The sequence below is a fragment of the Erpetoichthys calabaricus genome, chromosome 9 (assembly GCF_900747795.2).
Source record: "Erpetoichthys calabaricus chromosome 9, fErpCal1.3, whole genome shotgun sequence".
Lineage (NCBI taxonomy): Eukaryota > Metazoa > Chordata > Cladistia > Polypteriformes > Polypteridae > Erpetoichthys > Erpetoichthys calabaricus.
In genome coordinates this window covers 96,758,869-96,780,140 of record NC_041402.2, presented here as the reverse complement: position 1 = coordinate 96,780,140, position 21,272 = coordinate 96,758,869, and the positions used below count along the sequence as shown (strand labels likewise).

General features: G+C 36.0%; 1 protein-coding gene across 3 annotated transcripts in view; it reads right to left on the bottom strand.

Moving 5' to 3' along the window:
- Nucleotides 1–286: 286 nt before the first annotated feature.
- Nucleotides 287–21,272, bottom strand: part of kel (Kell metallo-endopeptidase (Kell blood group)) — a 55,667-nt gene continuing 34,681 nt past the window's right edge. For all 3 annotated transcript variants that reach the window (XM_051931710.1, XM_051931711.1, XM_051931712.1), the window contains 9 exons: nucleotides 21,034–21,144; nucleotides 18,940–19,038; nucleotides 18,755–18,832; nucleotides 18,519–18,619; nucleotides 13,493–13,603; nucleotides 8,800–8,867; nucleotides 7,892–8,025; nucleotides 6,952–7,050; nucleotides 287–1,571 (listed from right to left, as the gene is read on the bottom strand). In XM_051931710.1, coding sequence (XP_051787670.1) covers nucleotides 1,392–1,571; nucleotides 6,952–7,050; nucleotides 7,892–8,025; nucleotides 8,800–8,867; nucleotides 13,493–13,603; nucleotides 18,519–18,619; nucleotides 18,755–18,832; nucleotides 18,940–19,038; nucleotides 21,034–21,144 — 981 coding nt within the window. In that variant the 3' untranslated portion in view covers nucleotides 287–1,391. The remainder of the gene's footprint in view (nucleotides 1,572–6,951; nucleotides 7,051–7,891; nucleotides 8,026–8,799; nucleotides 8,868–13,492; nucleotides 13,604–18,518; nucleotides 18,620–18,754; nucleotides 18,833–18,939; nucleotides 19,039–21,033; nucleotides 21,145–21,272) is intronic.

Below are 21,272 nucleotides of genomic sequence, written 5' to 3'. Positions count from 1 at the left end.
AGAAATATCATCTAGAAAAGCAAACAGCACATTTTATACTACAGTAAGTAAGTTTGCATAAGAATTAGCAAGCAGTGATTTTAGTGATTTCACAGATCTGAATAAGTCACTTGGAGAATTTAATATGAACATTCATCCAAAAATCCATTTGTTAAATGCACTCTTCCCATTACTTGGTCATAGGTAATCATAGCCTTTGTAATTCTGGGCTCATGGAGAAAACTAGCACTAGTTTACTGTAGACATATATAAATATATTTATTAAATAATGTGCATGTACACACAGTGAGCATATATCAGCATAAATCTTTAATGAACAAGCAGTAATTGCACCATCCAAGCTGTTTTGTTCTTCATAAGACACTAATTGTTAACAACCAATCTTTTGTTTTTTTACACATTAAACAGATAATCACTTCCACTTCAAAACAATTGTATGTAACAATGTTATTTTATGAATGGGTTCTCTACTTAGTTTTGTATTGAAGACAGACCCAATAGAAATGTGTTGTGTTGCACCAAATATGTTAAGATTGTGCCTCCTTTGAAGTCAGATAGTACTGTTTTGAGAAGACAAGGTAATATGTAGGAAGACTTCAGATTTTAGTTAAGACTTTTTGTAGGTTTACAGGTTTATAGCATCATTATTGTCATGTGTACAGAGTACAGTGAACTTCCTACTTGCATGTGGTAATCAACAAATAGCATGTTGCTGTCTCCAGTTATGTCATTAGTAATAGGTCAGTCTCTATGTCTTATTTCTGCTGGGCTCTGCATTGAGCCTTTTTGGTGGCAATGTCATTCATGCCTTTCTCCTCCATACATTCTCTCTGACATTTTCTCCACCAGACTTTACTTCATACCAATACTTATTATGTATCACTTTAATTTGAACACATAGCTGTATACTCTGTATTAAACATAAAAAATTGAAGCCTGTATTGCTGTTGAATGTACCTGTTTAATGCAAAATAAGTTTCTAGTAGTTATTTTGGTTGTGCATTATATTGCTCTTATTTGTCTCATTCAATTTGCCCCTTACCCTACATAACATTTTATGAAAGTGACAAGTTGTGTAACATCAAACCACATTAGAATGTCCCAACTCCTTACTAGTAAATAAACTTGAGTGTATATTTCCAGGCATTTACAGGTCACATAAAATATAAAAATACAATATACTACATTATAAACAAATATATAACTTGTTATTGACATTAAAATAAGTAAAATTATATATATATATCCGACTTATATATCCAACATTTAGTAATTAGGCATGCTTATAATGCGAAGAAGAAGCACAGTCTGTCAGGCTGAACTAGGACAAACATGCCAATTGCTGTTCCATTTACGTATTCTTGCACTTTATAGAGTGTCCCGAGTATGTTTTAATAATGAAAGCACTCTGCTGATATAGTTGAGTTCAGATGTTGCATTTCTCCATAGGGGTTCCTTGATGACTTTGCTGAGCAGCCAAACTCTCTTTGAAACAGAAATGAATTGTACAAACCTTTCACTCTGAATTCAGCTTCGACTGCTGAGGCTTTACCTGAAGTTTCACAAATTATCTGGAGACAGAAAAATGCATGTGAAGTAAACAGTCAATGGGAAACACTGACAAATAATCAATGAAGTGTAGAAGACTTGCTTTTATTATCACTCTGATTCGTATTTTATACAGCAACATCCTCTGGATATTTATATGCAAGCTATTTGCTGGAATAGACAAATTTAACTTCTAGATTTGCATGATCAAAATCTATAATACCTGATGAGTGCGTACTAATGTGTTAGACTAATTAAGTTAAAAAAACAGTACACGAAGATAACATTTTCAGGTGGCTAACATTTAATCCTTGGGAAACAAAAGATGTTTAAAGTTTCTTGTCTAATTAACAGTGTGAAAGACAATCAAACCTGAGTCAGGTAGCCCATCCATAGTCTATGATGTTAATCTGTTTTTCTTCCACTACCTCACTAAATGCCTACATTACAGCATTTACCAAATGAACAAAAACCAGGAAAATGCACACTTTACTTTCTAAATATATAATTATTTGATGATTTGTTATCATAAAATTTCTTTTCCATAGAAAATCAGTTGAATAACAGTCCATAAAATTATTATTCTTATATTGCATTGATATTGTTATTATTATTTTGTTGTCCTCACAGTGTCATTTTTTGTTCCAGTTTGTGGGATGGTAGTTACTATTTTGTGACTGTTTCTTTATGGTTGCAGCAAGTTGCCACTCGTGTGACACAGAGAGCACATAACGTAAGAAATTTGACAAATGAGAGGAAACCATTTACTTCATTAAGCTTGTTTATTTAGCTAATAGCTAAACTGTCCCAAATTGTCCTTCAGATGCTTCTTAAAGGTTCTCAAGGTTTCTCCTTTAACTACATGGCTTGGTAGTTTGGTCCAGATTCCTACAACGCTTTGCATAAAGAAGTATTTCCTGGCTTCAGTCTTAAATGTGCTTCCTTTTAATGTTCTCAAGTACGTGATTCACTGTTTAGCTCAAAGAATTCAGCTGGTTCTATTTTATCAATGATTTTGAAGATTTCAAAGACCTGGATTAGGTCCCCACGCAGTCTCATCTGTTCAAGATTAAGCAAGTTTAATTCTTTGATTAGACTATGGCATATCCTTAACTCCTGAGACGTACGTGGTTGATATCCTGTGAAATGCTTCAAGATCTGCTCTGTCTTTCTTGTAGCATGGTGGCCAGAATTCAACATAATACTCCAGATGCTGTCTCACTAGTGCATTATATAATTATAGTCTGACTATAATGTCCCTTAATTTATATTCCATAATTTTAACAATATATCCTAACATTTAATTTGCCCTTTTAACAATTTCTACACATATTTAAATGTTGTGTCAACATAAATCCCTAATCCTTTACAGAGATTGCTTTCGGTAGGACAGCGTCTCTCGTATTTATAATTCAAATTCCTTTTGCCCATGTGTAGCACTCTTCTGTAATAAACTGTATTTTCCAAGTGTTCACACAGTTCTGCAGCTTGTCCAAACCTTTCTGAATCATTTTTGCTGCACCCTCAGCATCTGTTATTGTTCTAATATTAGTATCATTTGAAAATTTTACAAGTTTACTAATTATACCAAAATCTATGTCATTAATGTAAATCAGAAAAATTAACTGTTCCACAACAGACTCCTGATGGTTTCCACTGATGACCTCAGTACATATAGGACATTCTCCTCTTTGTGTCTTGCCGGTTAACGAATGTGAGATCCAGTTTTGAAAGTTACCTGTGATACCTATAGCTTTTAGTTTTAATCTTCAAGGAAGGAATGTATTCAATACTTTTGAAAGTCTAAGTAAATTATGTCACATGCTTTGCTTGTGTCAACGATTGCAGTAGCCAGTTCAAAAAAATCTAAAAGATTGGTTTGTGAAGATCTTCCTCTCATAAACCCATGCTGGTTATTATTAAGTATGCTATTTTCATAAGGCTCCCTCGTACTGCTGGGAGACTTCAATGCTCACGTGGGCAATGACAGTGAGACCTGGAAGGGCGTAATTGGGAGGAATGCCCCCCCCCGATCTGAACCCGAGCAGTGTTTTGTTATTGGACTTCTGTGCTCGTCACGGATTGTCCATAACGAACACCATGTTCAAGCATAGGGGTGTTCATATGTGCACTTGGCACCAGGCCTCAGTTCGATGATCGACTTTGTGGTCGTGTCATCGGACTTGCGGCCACATGTCTTGGACACTCGGGTGAAGAGAGTGGCCGGGGAGAGGAAAGTCTGGGCATCTCCGCTCAAGCTGCTGCCCCCGCGACCCGACCTCGGATAAGCGGAAGAGGATGGATGGATGGATGGATGGATGGATGGATGGATGGATGGATGGATGGATGGATGGATGGATTTTCATATGGGAACTTTCCTAATTTATTTTATTTGCATTTTGTCTCCTTTCTTGGAGAATGAAGTCACATTTTCAAGTTTCCAGTCCTCAGATACTTCTCCATGTGCAAGTGACTGCTCAAATATGCCTAATAAAGGTTTACAGATGTCATCACCCACTGCCTACAAACATAACGCACAGGTTCATAGGATCAATATTGTAAATACTGACACTAACTGAGCTCAATTAAATATTTTAAAGTGATAGAGGATGGTGTCATAAATACAGTAACTTTAACAGTATTGACTTTCATTTCAGAACATCAATTGCTTTTTAAAGCAATCAGCAGAGTTGATGTTAACAGTCACTACAAATTCTAAGTGAGAGGTGAAAATGTTGCCTGTTTAGTCCAACATCATTTCTCATTCTGAATCACTGATCTAACTAGCTCTTGAATTCTCAAAAAGTTGAATCACTTTGCACAATACATTATCCTGCATGGTAGTTAAAAAAGGTCATATTGTTGAGAAAAATAAACTCAACATTAAGACTATGGCTGTGACTTTAAGTTAGTTTAAATTTGTATGCCTTGTTAATTTTTGTGGAAAATATTTATATAAGATTAGTGTATGTTTTTGACACTGAAAGGTTCCAATGAATTACCCATTCACATAGCTTAAAACCTCTTATTTACATCACTTATCAGATTTTTCAAGGACTCAGTAACTTAGCACACAAAGCCCCCATTTCTAGCCTGAGCATCCTGAGTGGGTATTTATTCCCTGAAGCTCTACACTGACTCTAACTTTGTAGTTAATTCTGATGTTATTTACACTCTTCTGCTGTGTTCAACTACTGAGTTTAGGAATTTTCTTTGGTATTTTTGTGGTTTTCATCTACTGTACGGCTATGTCCACACTGCTTTGTTTTCATTTAAAAGAGATGTTTTAAAACCAAAATAATCTATGTACACAGCTCCATCCATGCTAGTGATTTCACATTGTTTTCAAAAGTATCTCAGGTCCACGCTAGAACTATTGAAAATGCCTATTGTTTAGACATTTGTGTACACTATGCATGCACACATTGGTGAAAAAATCCTTAAAGAGTGGCAAAGATTTGATTCATTGCAAACATGCAACGACTGGTAAATTATTTCAATTTTGCACATGTATGCAGCTTTCAAAATGTACAAAATTAAATTTAGATCCATAAAGGTAAGCAACATAATAAATGCCATGGAAAGTAACTCTTCTCTGTCTGCTATGCTGGATTATGTTTTTCTTCCATGAAGGATGACCAGTCATGGAATGAGACACGGTAATGAGCAGGATCAAATTGGGAAAGGACCACGTAGTAAGCACAAAGAAATCAGAGCGTGATTAGAGTCTGTGTTTTTGAAAACTACTGTACATTTCTGCACATCCGCAGTATAATACTGAGCCTGCGTTTTCAGAAGTATACAGCTCTGGAAAGTGTTTTCAAAAGCTTTCATTTTTGGGGGTTGGAAATGCCAAGGTATCAAGGACAAAAGGAGAAAATGGAAACTAATGTCTGCATGTTTACACAAAAGCATAGTAGTGTGTATGGGGCATAGGTTACTACAAACATGTTTGCATAATTATTATAATGGTGAATTCTGTTTTTTATTTGCTATTTCATCTAAGCTATTTCTTTTCCTTGCTGATTCTATAATTCAAACCTTACTATGTCAATTAAAGACTTTTGCCTCTCTGTAATAAGTATACTGACCTTTTGGGTACACTTTTAGAGCAAGATGGAATTTGTCACAGTAGTTTGCTATTTATTAAAACACAAGCTGTATATGGTCTTTGGTAGAAAAACCAATCCGAAGACTCCTTAGCAGTTTTACTATATTGGCGAACTTGCAGAGGCGTCACCTAAGTGGGCTGGGAAAGGTCATATCTTGTCTGAGACAAACGTGTAGTTGAGAGCAGCTGTGGCACAGACTGAGTGGGACAGGCTGGAACCTGTCTCAGGAAAATATATGGTAGCTCATTGTGTGAACATACAACATGCATGTATCACAAATATGAGTTTGTCTGCTTGGGTTGAATGAGAAGTGAGGTGCATTCAAGCGCCAAAAAAGTCTAAAAGCTTCTACATCTTCTGTAGAATTCACATTAACTCATGTGTCTGTGGTTAAGATTCATACACGCACGTCTTTCATAGTGAGAAGTGAGGTGCATACAAACACAGAAAAAATGTAAAAGTGCATGCATGCGCCACCTAGTGACTGTGACTGTGACTGCTCCAATCATTACCCATGCTTAGCAAAGAATCTATTGATTTCTATTAAACCATTTTTACAACATGTCATTTCCCCTTTCTAACTACTTTGACAAATTTCCTAAGCAAAAAAACAACATTTTGTCATGGTTACATGTAAGAAAGTGTCTCCTATCTTGTATTTAAGTTAACATTTCTTTATCCTGCATGTAGCACTTGGCACTTTTCTGTATTAACCTGGATATTTACCTAATTCTGAATATCATATATGATAGGTTTTAATCTCTGGTTTTAGTATTTTTTGTATTTTGACATTTTTGAATGATTTGAGAACCTTGAGATTAATGCACCTAATGCCTCATGTATTTATTTGTGTTCCCGGTCTTTAGGTATTACTCTGTTTTTTTGGATTTTGATTTCTGGATGTGTGAGCTTTGGCATTGTCTTTAGTTTAACTGTATTTTTCTGTTACTTATCTTTTGAAATGTGTTTTAAATTTTTCAGAATTTATTTTTCTGACCTTGAATTTAAATGTTAAAATGTTGAAATTTGAATTGGAATTGAAATTTTTGAGCTTTTGTTTGGTTGTGTTTTGAAACAAGTGAGACAAAAAGAGATCCAGTTTATTTCACTGATTAGCAAAGTGTTCTTTTAAATGCTTACAGAAATTCTGTTTTAGGAATGAATGTACATGTATGGTATTGCTTATTATATGCATTCACACAAAGTTCCATGGCCTTGCTCAAAGAAAGTTTTCAGATATCATTACCCAAAGCCATTTACACATGTAAAGAGTGGTCAAGATTTTAAATACCTGCGCGTAGGTTACAAAGAACATCTGACGCTTGGTGAGAGATTCTAAATTTGCTAGACTGGATTCACACCAGTCTGTGTTCAGCCTGCTTTCATATGCCTGAAATGGAGAGGGTATCCTATTCAGTTTAGTTCATAAAGTACAAGACAGTATCAAAAATCCATAGGTAAAACATACATGCAAAGCATTAAGGCAGTGGTTCTCAATCTGTTGGGCGGGCCCCCCTAGGGTGGCGCAAAGTAACAAAAAGGGGGGCATGAAGATGTGAAAAAAAGAAAACAAGAATCGAAAATATGAAAAATACATCTATTGAAACCAAAATAAATTAACTTAAACTACATTCTGATACTAGATAAATAAATATAGAGTTAGATAAATGTCGATAAAAGTTAAGTAGGTATAATAAAATATGCATCTATGATATATCATTAATTAATAAAGAGCAAATTGGTATTAGTGGGCTCCTTTCAAAAAAACATTAGGGGGTGCGATTAAAACTGTTATGAAAACTCGGGTCACAAATACTTAAAGGTTGAGAAAGACTGCATTAAGGTTACAAATGTTAATCATCTCACTGCTATAGATTTAATAAAAGCATTCATTAATAATATTATTATAATAACAGAGCTATGTATTTTATAAATTATGGATTAAAGTTCAAGTAATCATTAGAATTTAAATTATATTTCTTCTTTTTATTAATTTCTGAGATATCTCTTGAAGAACCTTTAACAAAAATAATATAATAAAATGCAAATACTGATATACCAAATACAATAATGAGTATGTAACGTACGGGAAAGGTGACACAGCCTATCCAGCTATGTTTAAAATTACAAAAGAAAATCCATAATCGCTAATATCATTTATACAACCATTCTTTCTCAGTTTAACTTTTCTGAAGATACCTCCTGTAGGTTTCATTCAGATCAATACCTACGTGATATGCAACTTCCATCCCTTTACGCTCGGCCCAGGTCTTATGTGAATCAATATGTATTGTGTCATTTTGTAACTGAACCTGCAAACAGTTCAGAAACTCCTGGGAAGCTGACCAGCTGCTCAAACCATTCTCTGTAAGATAGAGAGTGAAACACATTTTGTTAGAGCTGTTTGTTATCTAAAGTACAAAAAGAAAGTCTATTAACCCTTTAAGTACAAGGGTTACCATAAGCTACTGTCTATCTCTCTGCCACTCTGTTGTTGCCTTTGGATTCACTTCAAAATACTGTACATTTCTACAACAATCGTACTGGAGAAGCTGTTAAACTTGTAATTACATGATGTAGCTGTAATTTTATATGTATAATATAATTTAATATTCATGGTAAATAGAGTGCAACTGCTTATTGCGTGTCATGTAATTACAATGCATGTACCTGTATTTTAAAGTGTGTCCCAGTGTATCCGATTTCTTGCTTGTCCTTTTCCTCAATATCCTTATATTCCTGATTTTCTTCTACAAGAGGAACGTTAATATCAGCTTGTAAATGGGTCTGGGACACCATGTGTTACTTTCATCCATTATGCCAAGGGTATTATCAAGCAATTTATATATGTTTACTGGGATAAATACAAGCTTTCCAAATGTTACAATATGCAGCATTTTTAGCTAGTGATAGACATCATAACGTTTACAAAAGATAGATTGAATCTGATGCATTTTGTAAGTTGAAAACAAACAACAAAATGTGTTATGTCAAGTGAGTTAAAACACCACTAATGTGCATGGATTTTGACATTCTTAATTTAATACATATTTATTTCCTTTCTCTGTTCCACTTATCTCATCTGTTCATTCACATTTTATTTTTCAATAATTTATTTAATTAAATGAATAATCCTCACCAAAGTCCGCTAGCATGATTATTAGCTCTTCAGCTATGACAGTGCCAATTCCTCCATAATAAACTGCCCTGAATAGAGAAGATGAGACAAGTGAGCTTACTGCCAGTGTTATATTTCATTTCTGTTTGTTTCACTGATTCTCAGCCAATAAAAAAGACTAATAGTCTTGTTTTTATTACCCATGTGGATCAACAAGATATATACTACACAAATAAGTAAGATTTGTAACATAATTTAATTTTAATGTTGGTAGCAAGACACAAAAAATAATGGGAAAAAAACAAACAAGGGGTTAACAAAAAATGCTAATAAAAGTCCTAGAATTTCTTCCATAGGAAAAGACTAAAACCATACAAACACTTCAACAAATCTACTAACTAACAATCAGCATTTAAATTATTTAGGTATTGGTCAATAGCTAAATTATGAATTAAGTAGAGTAAGAGTGTCAAACAACTAACCTTAAAAGGGCAAAAAAAAGAAAAGCACTTTGAGCATAGGAAAGGAACTAAATATAAAATGTATTTGTATTACTATTATTTAAAAATAAAAATGTAAGCCCAAATGACATAATAATTGGAAACAAAACTATGAAAGAAGTTAAAAAAAGAAAATAGAGAATGGAACTAATAAAATCCACATAGTGTACACCAAAATAGGCAGAAAGAAAAGTGAAAGCCTGAAATCAAACTTGAGTGATCTTAAATATGAACAATATGAAAGTTGTAGCAAATGTTAATTAAGCAACATTAACATTAAACAAAAGCAGGCAAAAATTTAAATATTAAAAAATAAAATAATAATAATTTTAAACATTATTAAGACTTATTCAAAATGTAGGAGACTCAAAAAAGCTCTTAAATGCCTACTCTCCTACCTATGGAAAAGTCATCCCAAATAAAGAAGCACTGGAATTATTGGATGGAAAGATTCTGTCATCAGATTGGATGGCCCAGCATAGACCCCGTTATAGAATGTCCAGGAGGAGTAGGCAGCTGGTTAGCTGTGGTGTCCAGAACTGTGACTGTGTCTGAATTTGTCTTTGTTTTTGGTAACTGATCATAGTTCAGCAATTAATCAATGGACAAATATAAACAGAAACCAACAATGTTAATCAATTTCAATTTTGTTTTATGTGCCTTTGACAACTCATTATCTTTATATGTACTAACTCTGTATTTAGTATAAGCTATACTAACATTTTATCTGAGAATTATTCACAGTGCTGTGCGCCTACTCTCAGTGAGGAGTACTATGCAAAAATAAGTCGTATTGTATTGTATTGTATATGGAGCAATTAAAGGCCCAGCCTCCAAACTAATTAAAAGACAATTAACAATTATTGGCTGAAGGAAAAGAGACACAATAGAAAAAAAACAAAAACAAAGAGGAGTCTGAGTCAATGCAATAAATACCTGATACACAGTGTAGTGAGAAATCAAGCAAAATGACACCTTTTATTGGCCAACTAAAAAGATTACAATATGCAAGCTTTCGAGGCAACTCGAAACTGAAGAAGGGGTCTGAGTTGCCTCGAAAGCTTGCATATTGTAATCTTTTTAGTTAGCCAATGAAAGGTGTCATTTTGCTTGACTTCTTACTACATTCATAATGGCTAACACAGTACAACACCCTAGTGCTACACAGTGGAAAACCCCATGCAGGCACCTGAAGAACATGGAAAACCTACAGAGACTCTGAGTAGGCTCTAGCTTTCTAGAGCAGTGGGGCAGCAGTGCTAGGCTGCTGTGCCACCCTGCTATACAACTCTGAATGATTATCTAGAATAGCGGTTCTCGACATTCAGTCCTCCCGGCTCCTGTGGCAACAGGTTTCTTTTCTTAATTGGACCTGTAATGCAAACTGTTACATCCCAGTTTCTCGGATTTTTACATCAGAAATTACAAACTAGTTGTTCTGTATTTCTACTGAATTAATTTATATGTGTTAGATGAGTAACAAATCATTCTTTTTCATTATAAATATTATTTTTTTAATGTTCAGGTTATTTAGACAATTATTTACTAATAAGCATGCAAGTGGGTAACACTGAAGTAGCTGGTCCTTTCAGGGCCATTTGTGCTGGTGTCTGCTCTACTCAGTATTACTTGTCTATATTTAGATACAGTGAGGGACTTACATTTTTGGGGTCCTGAAACTTGAACTGTTATGGGGGCCCCATCTTAACAAGTAAGGAGGTCTGGGTAACCACTGTTATTTTCTTCAATGGGGTATTTTCTTGACAGATAACCACTGTGGTGCCCGGCGGGCGTCCATGCCCGGCCGGGACGCCCAGGAGGAGTGGAGGAGGGCTTGTGCCTCCTCCAGGACACAAGGTGGCGTCCTTCCTGGTGGCTTTGGGGACTACGGGTATGGAGCTTGGAAGCTCAACCCTGTAGGGGCCCGTGGTCACCGCCAGGGGGCGCCCCAAAGCCTTGGGAGTGTTGGCCCTCAGTACTTCTGCCACACCGGGAAGTACTGGGGGGAAGAGACTTGAAGACACCTGGTGGACTTCCGGCTTCACCATGGGAGCTTCCGCCACACAGGGATGTGGCTATGAGCCCTCAGGATCCACCTGGAGTCCTTCCGGGGGGAATAAAAGGGGCCGCCTCCCTCCAGTTAACAGTGAGAGTCGGGTGGAAGAGGACGAAGCTTGGTGGAGAGGAGTGGAGGCGGACCAAAGACTGAGAAAGGCATTGTGCGTGTGGCCAGGACTTAAGGGATGATTGGTGCTGAGGCACTGGGATTGGGCACTTCTATTGTATAAAATAGTTGTAAATAAACGTGTGTGGTGAAGAAACATCATGTCTACCTGTCTGTGTCCGGGCTGTTCCCCACACCACACATTTTTAAAAACATTAACCACTACATCTCAGACTATGATTAACATTATGCTGTACTGGAGTATCTCATATGTCAAACTCACTAATTTGAATAAAAAATTCCCGTTCCTTATAGCTTTTGAGTTATTGGGGGGTTGGTCAAAATTAAAGTCACTTTTGGGCCTCACCGGGATCAGAAGCCCTGAAGCTTAAGCTTCATTAGTTTCAGAGTAGATCTGCCTGTTTTCAGATACAACTAAGAAAGCAAACTACACAGAAAAAGTGAATAAATAAAAAAGTAAGCATTTAAAGATAAAGCAAATATATAAATTTAGTCATGTGTCAATTTGTGGATGACCGAGTTGAGGCAATTCATACTTACAGTTGAGAGCCATAAGGACAGTATGCCTGGTACATGCAGTCGTGCTGCCAGTCATGGAACAAGTTTTATGAACATTTCATATGTAATGAACAGATTTGAGTAAGAGGCATATTTTGATGCTTTTATTATGCTTTTGTACATTTTAATATTAAAATGCAATACTGTACACAAAACATGCTTTAAAACATTTTGGTTTCAGTATCATTTCCAATGCTATTCTTTGATTGTTTTCTACTTTATGCCTTTTCACTTTTTGTGATATTCCATTATTTTTGGTGCATCCCTGAATAGAATTAATAGTGTAGTGCCTTGCTGCCCCTTGGCGGGACTGAGTGCCAGTGGATCCTTAGCTCTTTTGGGTAGCTTGCCATCCTTTAAGGGGCCACTGGTCAAGTAGAATTTTTGACTTTAATACCCCTTTATAAGCTCCCTTGCAGCTGGCTTTCAAGCAGCTTATTTACACAATGGAATGTCGGCTCATACATTTCATCCCTGACTGATGCAACTTGGCAGTGCCATTACAGAACACTCCCTCTCTTCGAAACACATTTCCATTGCAGGCATGTGGCCAGTGACAAAGGCACAGAAGCAGGGTTCTTGAGCACTTTGTTGTTAGGTGGCAACATGGAGATGTTGAATGTTGTATTGTCAGATGACACAGTAAGGAAGTTATGTGCTATGCTGGCATGTGATGCAGCTGTAATGTTAAATGCTTCATTTCCGTTCAGTGATCTGTCTATCATATGTAGGCAGGCAAACCTCTTTGTGTGGAGCTGCAGATTTACCAGTCTCTTGGCTGCCACCTTTCACCAAACTGATGCTGCAAACACCATTTCACATGGTTCTCAGTTTTGAGACTCTCCCTCCACTGCTGCTCTGTAATGCCACCTGACCTGCTTACCTAGTGTCAGTGGAAATTTGATTCTGCCGCACTTTTTCAGGACACTGATTAACCATGACATACAGAATTTTTTTGAACACTGACTTTTATTTCCAACCTTTCTGTGCCTATGGTTCACACTTTTTTCTTCCATTCACAAATGCTTTGTAAATAGTAATAAATCTTTCATTATTATTACTATTATTTCAACAGGTCTCATATGTCAGATCCACAGTACCTCAAATGCAATGACCTGTATACTTTGTGACTGACGTACGACAAAATTAACATACAGCAAGCAGCCAAATGGCCAGATTTAACCATAAGTCAGTGCAGGCTGTGTCTTTATTTACTGTAAGTGTAAATCTGACACTACTGCACTTTTCTTAGTGAAAAGTAAAAGGAAAAACAGGTCAGGTAATTAAACAATAGATCAATTAAAGATAACAATAACTGACTGATTGAGAAACTGCTTGCAACAAAAACCTGTAGCCACCAGAAGCCCTGAGGATTGAACTTCAGAACAGCTGTTCTCTTTTTCCCAGTGGTCATCCTTAAGCAGATGGCTAAAGTTCTCTACATTATTTCATGTATTATCAAAATACATACCTTGGATAATCTTCACCAAAGAGTGGCTCCTGAAACATTCCAGCTGGGAAATAAATGATTTTTTTCTCATGTGACCGATACGGGACTGTTGAAAGAGGACTTCCAAGTGAACTGAACAGGAAAAATAATTAAGCAATAAGTAAATCAACAGATTTAACATTGGATCGTGTATCTGGTATACTTAAATATATATTTCTATCCAAACCCAGTTTTTACATTACATGGTTATGGGGGGGCGGCACGGTGGCACAGTGGTAGCGCTGCTACCTCGCAGTTAGGAGACCCGGGTTCGCTTCCCGGGTCCTCCCTGCGTGGAGTTTGCATGTTCTCCCCGTGTCTGCGTGGGTTTCCTCCCACAGTCCAAAGACATGCAGGTTAGGTGGATTGGCGATTCTAAATTGGCCCTAGTGTGTGGTGGGTGTGTGTGTGTGTGTCCTGCGGTGGGTTGGCACCCTGCCTGGGATTGCTTCCTGCCTTGTGCCCTGTGTTGGCTGGGATTGGCTCCAGCAGACCCCCGTGACCCTGTGTTCGGATTCAGCGGGTTGGAAAATGGATGGATGGATGGATATAGTATTCCTTTAAGAAAATAGCTGCAGTTTTTATGGAGAAGGGAGGTCACATCAAATATTGATTCCAAGTATATGTTTATCTGTTTGCTGCACTTTTTGGGACGTTTATTGATTAATAAAAACTATTTGTGGCATTATCCTCGAAGAAATTCCTGCTTTACAGCATTTTATCACAAGTACCTAAGACTTTTGCTCAGTACTTTATATTATAGATCTTTTATGACCAAAATAAACCCCCTTATCTACTCCAAAATGCCCCATAAGCATTAACTAATCATAATTATTCTGATTTTTACAGCCTCTCTGATGATTTTACAGTTCTTAGTAATATTTGTTACTGTAACAGAATATTTCAAATGAAAGTGTAGTAAAAGGCATTATGTAACACATTTAGTATTTATCTATGTCTCTTTTAATCATTTCTGTTAATGTAATTAATGGGTTAAGTATATATTCCTGCTACTTTTGAAATTGGTGGATACTCTAAAGGCCATTAAACCTGTAGCCTGAATGCTTCAAAAGCTCTATTCAAAATATCAAAAGGTTTTACTGGATATGAATTGAATAGTTTACAACTCTTTTTACTATCATGGAAGTTCTTCCACCAGAAAAAAGGCAAGAAAAGTTTCATTCAAGATAAAGTGATGCACGGGGGAAACACTAATGGTACACTGGAAGGAGGACCCTTGAGCACTGTGTCAAGCCAGAAACATCATTCACACTGCTAAATGGTTTTAAGGAATGCCTCACGCATAAATTGAATGAGTATGAGGAGCAAAGACTGACTCATGGTGTTCTAGTTGAGCGTAAAGGAAGTAAAGAACATCATCAATATTATGATCATGTACATTGGAGGACTCCAACTTGTTGTTCTGAAGACTTGGCTATGGTCTTTTAGTTTGGTTCTACAGTATGTCTATTCATCCCACTTATTCAGCATTATATTCCACACTACACCTTTATTAAACATCACTAAGTGAACTACTTCATTTTCACAGGACATGCACAAATGTGCTCAGATGGATGTAGCTTTAAATGGATAACACATAAGATGCTCACTTATCATTTCATGGTTAAAAGGCTTTGGATTAATATTCTGCTCATAGATCTCCTATTGTTGACAGACAGTGGAATAAATCATGTGTTATGGACTGTCATGACATTTGTGCATCCAACCTGTGAATGTTGCAATCAAGCTCCACCCTCACTAGGCCACATGTTTTGGGCAGGAAACAAATTAACATCATTCTGGTCAAAAGTCTTTGAATGCCTGTTAGACAGCCTTGGTGTTACAATTCACAGCTATGTTTGGTGTACTTCTGGATGGGCTTTAAGTGGAGAAGGACAAATTGATTGTAATCACCTATACATCACTACTAGCACCTAGACTTATCTTACTCAACCAGAAGAATCCCAGCCCACCTGTTATATGTTAGTGAGTAACTGATGTTCTACCATTTGAAATTGGAAAAAAATAAATTCTCACTTAGAAGATCTGTTCAAAACTTTTTTTTTTAAATATGGCAAGACCTATGATAATGAAATGATATTCTCCCTTCTTTGTTGCTTTTTTAAAGAATTGCTCTTGTTGTTGGCTCTTCTCGCTTTGTCTTGGGTGGGGGTTGATTTTAGGTTTGTTAAATCTGACTCAATTGTATGTGATGTTACGTTCTTTGATGGTAAAGTAAGAGTCATGCAAAAAGGCTACATGAACTACTAACAGGCTTACCAGAAAGAACAGAAACATCTGAATATTAGGGTGGCGAATTAAAAATAAAGAAAAGATCAAACTTAGGACATAATTTAGATACAAGTCTAAGTTTAGTAGTTTAGATAATATTGATATAATAAAAGCTCACACCATATCATTTAATTGTTTCCACAATAATCAACTAAAGAAACCACAAGAACAACATTGTAGGTTCTATAATATATACTGTATATATATAAAGATATCAGTGATTTATGAAATTGGTGTTATTTTAAACTGGTCTTCTATCATTTCTTCATTATAAAGATGGGTGATACTTTGTTTTTCTCAGGTTTGCAGCATGTCCTTGTCAATGTCCATACAGTTATCAAAGTCACATGCTAATTTAAACTGTTTTGTGCTGTTCAGAAACACACAATATTTTCAATTACTTTTAAGAGCTCCCCAAGGCAGTAGGCTGCACTGTTATCAGTGTCACATGGAACAGAAGTGCTGTGCAGCTTTGAATAGAGCAAACTTCTTCATGAATTCAGAAAGAGATGCTGCAGACTCTTAAGAGGTAAACCTATCTCTCTATTATAAAAGGAAATCTTGAAATGAGACTTTTTGCCAAGAGATTTTTTCAAGTCACGCAAGATGAGACTATTGCCAAGAGATTTTGTCAAGTCCCACCCCCTTCTCACCCATTTTCAAACACGCCTACAGTCCACATAACTCTCTTTCATGTGAATGCTTTTGTCAGACACAGTTCCTGCACCCTCAGCTCTTATAAATTTTTACGCTTTCCTCATTTAAAGTCAACGTTGGTGCGATACACATGCAGAGCAGGTTACAGATTTTGAAAGTACTAAAATTCGAAAGTCTCAAAAAAACTGATAGTAAAGATTGTATTAGCGATAACAAAGGAAATTATTACTCAGTGAAATAACGGAACCACAAAAAGAGTTCAAATATATGGACAGAAGTATGTAGATATTGTTCGGCTTTAAAGTTTAAGTCGAAGACTTGTAGATCGTCTAATTCGTGTTGCCATCAGGGAAAAGTAATGTTTCTTCCCAATGAAGAGGCATATCCGCGAGAATTAAAAGATTTTTTGTTTGGTGAAAGTGAAATCCAAAAACACTACAGGCAAAATATCCGAATCTACAATAATCTGTTTGCGAACACAACATTCAATGCTCAAAATGTAGGTTTACACAATTCAGGACCATACACTATTAGAATGTGTGGTCCCGCAACAATTAAAGCTATTACAAGCTTAATTTCGACGAAACCACAATTCTGTCAGGTTTACATTTATGATCACAGAGAAGTGATACAACATAGAATCGAAAGAGTTAAACGATTGGGCGTAATAGAAATTCTACAGCCAATAATAGATTCAAATCCATACATCCAAAAGTATTGCACTTTACACGAAATTTATCTGCAAAACACGGACAAAGAAGTTTTCTTGGATTTCTATATGAATCTGAAAGATTACGGTCACATTTATAATAAACCAACATGTGGCGAATTATCAGCGACAATAGTTTTCGAAAGACAGAGATATCAAAGACAGAAGTTTAAAAAGTATTTGCGTGTTAATTTCAAAGCCAAACAAAGCGAAAACGTATAACTCAATGAATATCTCTAACGCAACATTAAACATAATTTTACTTCAATTTATTATATTTTACTATTTTTAACTATGGTTAATTACTCTCTGTAATGTAAAATAGTTAGTTCTATTATGCATATCATGAAAATAACAATCTGTTTAAATTGTACATCTGCTTACCCATACGCAAGTGGGAGAGACGCGAAGTGGCTGGCGCATAGCGCTCGCATGGGGGTTGGTGAGCGAAGCAAGCAGGGGACAGAGCCCCCTAGTTTATTAAAAATTAGTTTTTGCTTAAAAGTGCTTAAAAGTAGGATTGAATTTCTAACTGTTATTTCAGATGTTATCTATTTATAGTAGACTGTGACTAACTTTTGAGTAGTAACAGTATAAAAACAGCATACACAGCATGGCATCAGTGCCGGGGTTCAAAAACACTACACTAAAGGTGGGAGCAGGACACCAACACACTGCCAGCTTGGTCATTGCTCTGTGCTCCCTCACAGATAAACTGGACATGTCTGCAACACTGGCTCAACATAGCTGATATCTTAAATCTTGCAAGATCAGGACAAGTTATCACTGCTGGCTATGCAGGAAAATGGATTTGAAATTAGAAACTCAGAGATGCAAATAAGTAAAAAATAACAAGCTTGAATAACTTTATGTGAGTGAGCACTATTTTTCATGGCAATATCACATATATTGAAGTCAGTTCAGGTTTGCAAGAAGCAGGTGTCTATCCCAGTAGCACAACACAATAACTAACCCCAAGACAGGATGCTTCTTCAACACAAGACACACTTCCCACACACTCACACTTGTTCCTGCCAGATTCATTTAGTGTTAACATATCTTAAATTCTTTAGGATGTATTGAACCTGGAGTATTTGAAGAAAAGTCCATGTGGATACTGAACATGCAAATCACACAGAGAGGTGTTGGGTTTCTGGAGCTCTGAATTAGTACAATTAAGTGCTGTGTTACAATGCCAGCCTAATTATAATTAACTCAAGATTCATCTTGCAACTCTTCTTATTCAATCATTGGCTTGCATGTAATTAATATAAAACCTAAGCATGGACATTACAGGGCTTCATTAATTGAACTGCTAAAAAACACTCCTGAAAAAATGTGGCCACGCACCTATTTTGCCATGATGTTGTCTTCATCCTTTCCATCTTCCACTTTTTGGCAAACTTCAGGTACTGTAAGTAGCTCTCAAAATAGCTGTCAGTAACAATAAACTACAAAGAACAGAGAGAGCAGTTTAAGGACAGGTTCAGGACATTCAACACATCTATTAAACAATAAAAGTCTGAATATTGCAGCGATACAGACAATCACAGAACTATTTTTAAAAGTATTAGTGTAACTCTCACCTCTGAGTATAGAGTGTCCATTACATTTAATTCTTCAGCACTAGTCTGTTGATCAAGATGTACTGTTATCGATTTCAGCTGCCATGAAAATGAATGTTAATTTGTATTAGCAAAGCTTTGTTATATCTCCTTATTTGAAGCTTCACAACATTGTGTAATAATACAAATCAAAACAAAAGAAGTACCCTTTCTAGTGTAGCTTTTCTTGTTTTCTCACTTGTCAACTGATTATTTACTATCATGGTCTGAAGTGCTGATCTAATCTCGTTGACCAGTTCTGTAACCTATGAGACACAAAAAAACAAATTACTGTGGATTTCTTGGTATTTTTTTTTTACTCTAACAACTAAGCTATTCCTATTCCTCTACTGACAGGACTAAAATTTACTTTCTGTATATATTGTATAATAAAGGCCTTTTTAATTGAAGAAGATCAGCAACATTCTGATTATTTTACAAACACATACATTTAAACTCTTTTATTAGTATTTACAAAGACTAAGTGAAAACTTCATAGTGGATTCTAAGGTCAATTTTTTAAAATTTCTACTGAGTTGCCATGTTATTAGATATATCAAATGAATAACAAGTTGTCCAACAATTTTCCTTTAGAATATCTAGAATTTGGTCTAGGTATTGTCTAAAAAGATGTCACAAATGCAAGCAGGAATACTGATCCATGTTGACCCTAGAGAGTCCAATAGCTTCTTCAGATTAACTGATGGTTGATCTCTACTGTGATTATCTCATTTCATCTCATTCTAGAGAAGGCCTTAAATTCAATTCACTATCAGGTTCCTTGAGCCATTCCATGACTTTTCTTGCTCAGCAGCATTAAGTATTGTCCTTCCAAAAAGACCATTAGTTGTTTGGTATACTGTTTCCATTAGTAGATATTTATATTGGTATGTATTTCAATATTGTTGTCTGTACATATGTCACTCATATCAGAACCGCAGGTGTACCTAAAAACTGACAACACAATGTAAGCTGCATAACAAGTTCAAGTCTAAATAATAAATATTTACATTTGACATAATGTGAACTGACTCTTAAATGTTGTATATTTTCTAGAAGTGGGTTCTTTAAGTGTCATTTTATTCCTATCTCATTCCGCATGTTCACAAAAATATAGATACCACTGAAAGAAACACTTCTATTTCTTTCAATATAAAAGACAGCAGGTAACTGAAAAATCTATAGAAATTAAGCAATCATCCAATACTCATTTTCTGAACTCCCTTCCTGCATTATATGGTAACAAGGATGCTGGATAATATCCCAATTGCACTAACTAACTTAATAGACCCCAGTCCATCAGAGGGCATACATGTTCATAAATTCCTGTGCTTGTTCACCCAATGCCAATATAGCTTTATCTATTCACTTAAATTACATTCTTTTGTAATATAGGTTGAAAGAGTACCCAGAAAACGCATATGAGACACCTTTTAAAAGGTGTAGACCTCATGCAATTAATGACAAGGCTGGGACTCCATTTGAGGTTCTTGTGGATGTAAGGAAAGAGCAATAATAACTACATTTCTGGACTTCAACTTTAAATGTGTCACACATGTGTGAGTAGAAGGAAGCTGTGTGGGCCAACTGAAGGTAATTCCACGCCAGGCCAGGGGGTGGCGGGGTGCACTAAACCCTCTTCTGTTGTCTCCACACACCAAACACAGGAAAACCTGTCTGATTCAACCTTGAAGACATCACTTCCGGTTCTGGCACCCAAAAGCACGTCACTTCCGGTTCCACCATGTCACCTGCAGTCCTGGCCTTTAAAGCCGTCATGTTTTAAATACTAAATCAGTTCAGTCTGGAACTTGACCAGTGCTCTTTTCCAATTACCCATTTTCAGCTAGCGACAATATATGGGTGGCTGCCCCAAACCTTTTCCTGTGTTGAGGCTGATTATTTCACAAACGGTACACTTTTTTTCTGAGCCAGCAGCAATGTAGGGGAAGGGTTAAAGATTCCTGACCTTATACTGTACAATTGTAATCACTTAATATTTTCATGTTATACAGTACTGTTATATATTTATTACAAGGACTTTTAATGTGTTGGATGATTTAGGATAAAATATTCTTAAGCAGGCCTGTAAACTAAAATGGTTGGCTTGCATTTAACAATTTTAAAATAAATACAATGCAAGCTGTATCATCTATGACTTCAGCATCGATCTGGATAAAACTGAAGAGCAAAAAACGTTTTACTAATATCACATAACCTGCACATATAAAATGTTTTCAAAAAAGTTCTTCTGAATTTACCATTTTTTGCTTTTTCTCAGAAATGCTGTCTTGAATGAACATTGCTTCTACCACTGGACCGAAAGCATTATGAGTGTCAAAGACACATTTTTTCCATGGAGGGGTGGGCTCCTAAAGATGAAAGACACTGTTATGCATAATTTACATCTGAAAGCTAAGCTGTAAAAATTATACATCTAAAATAACAAATCATAAATGTTGCAAAGGACCTCTGTCTAAATCAGTAGACCAAAAGAAAA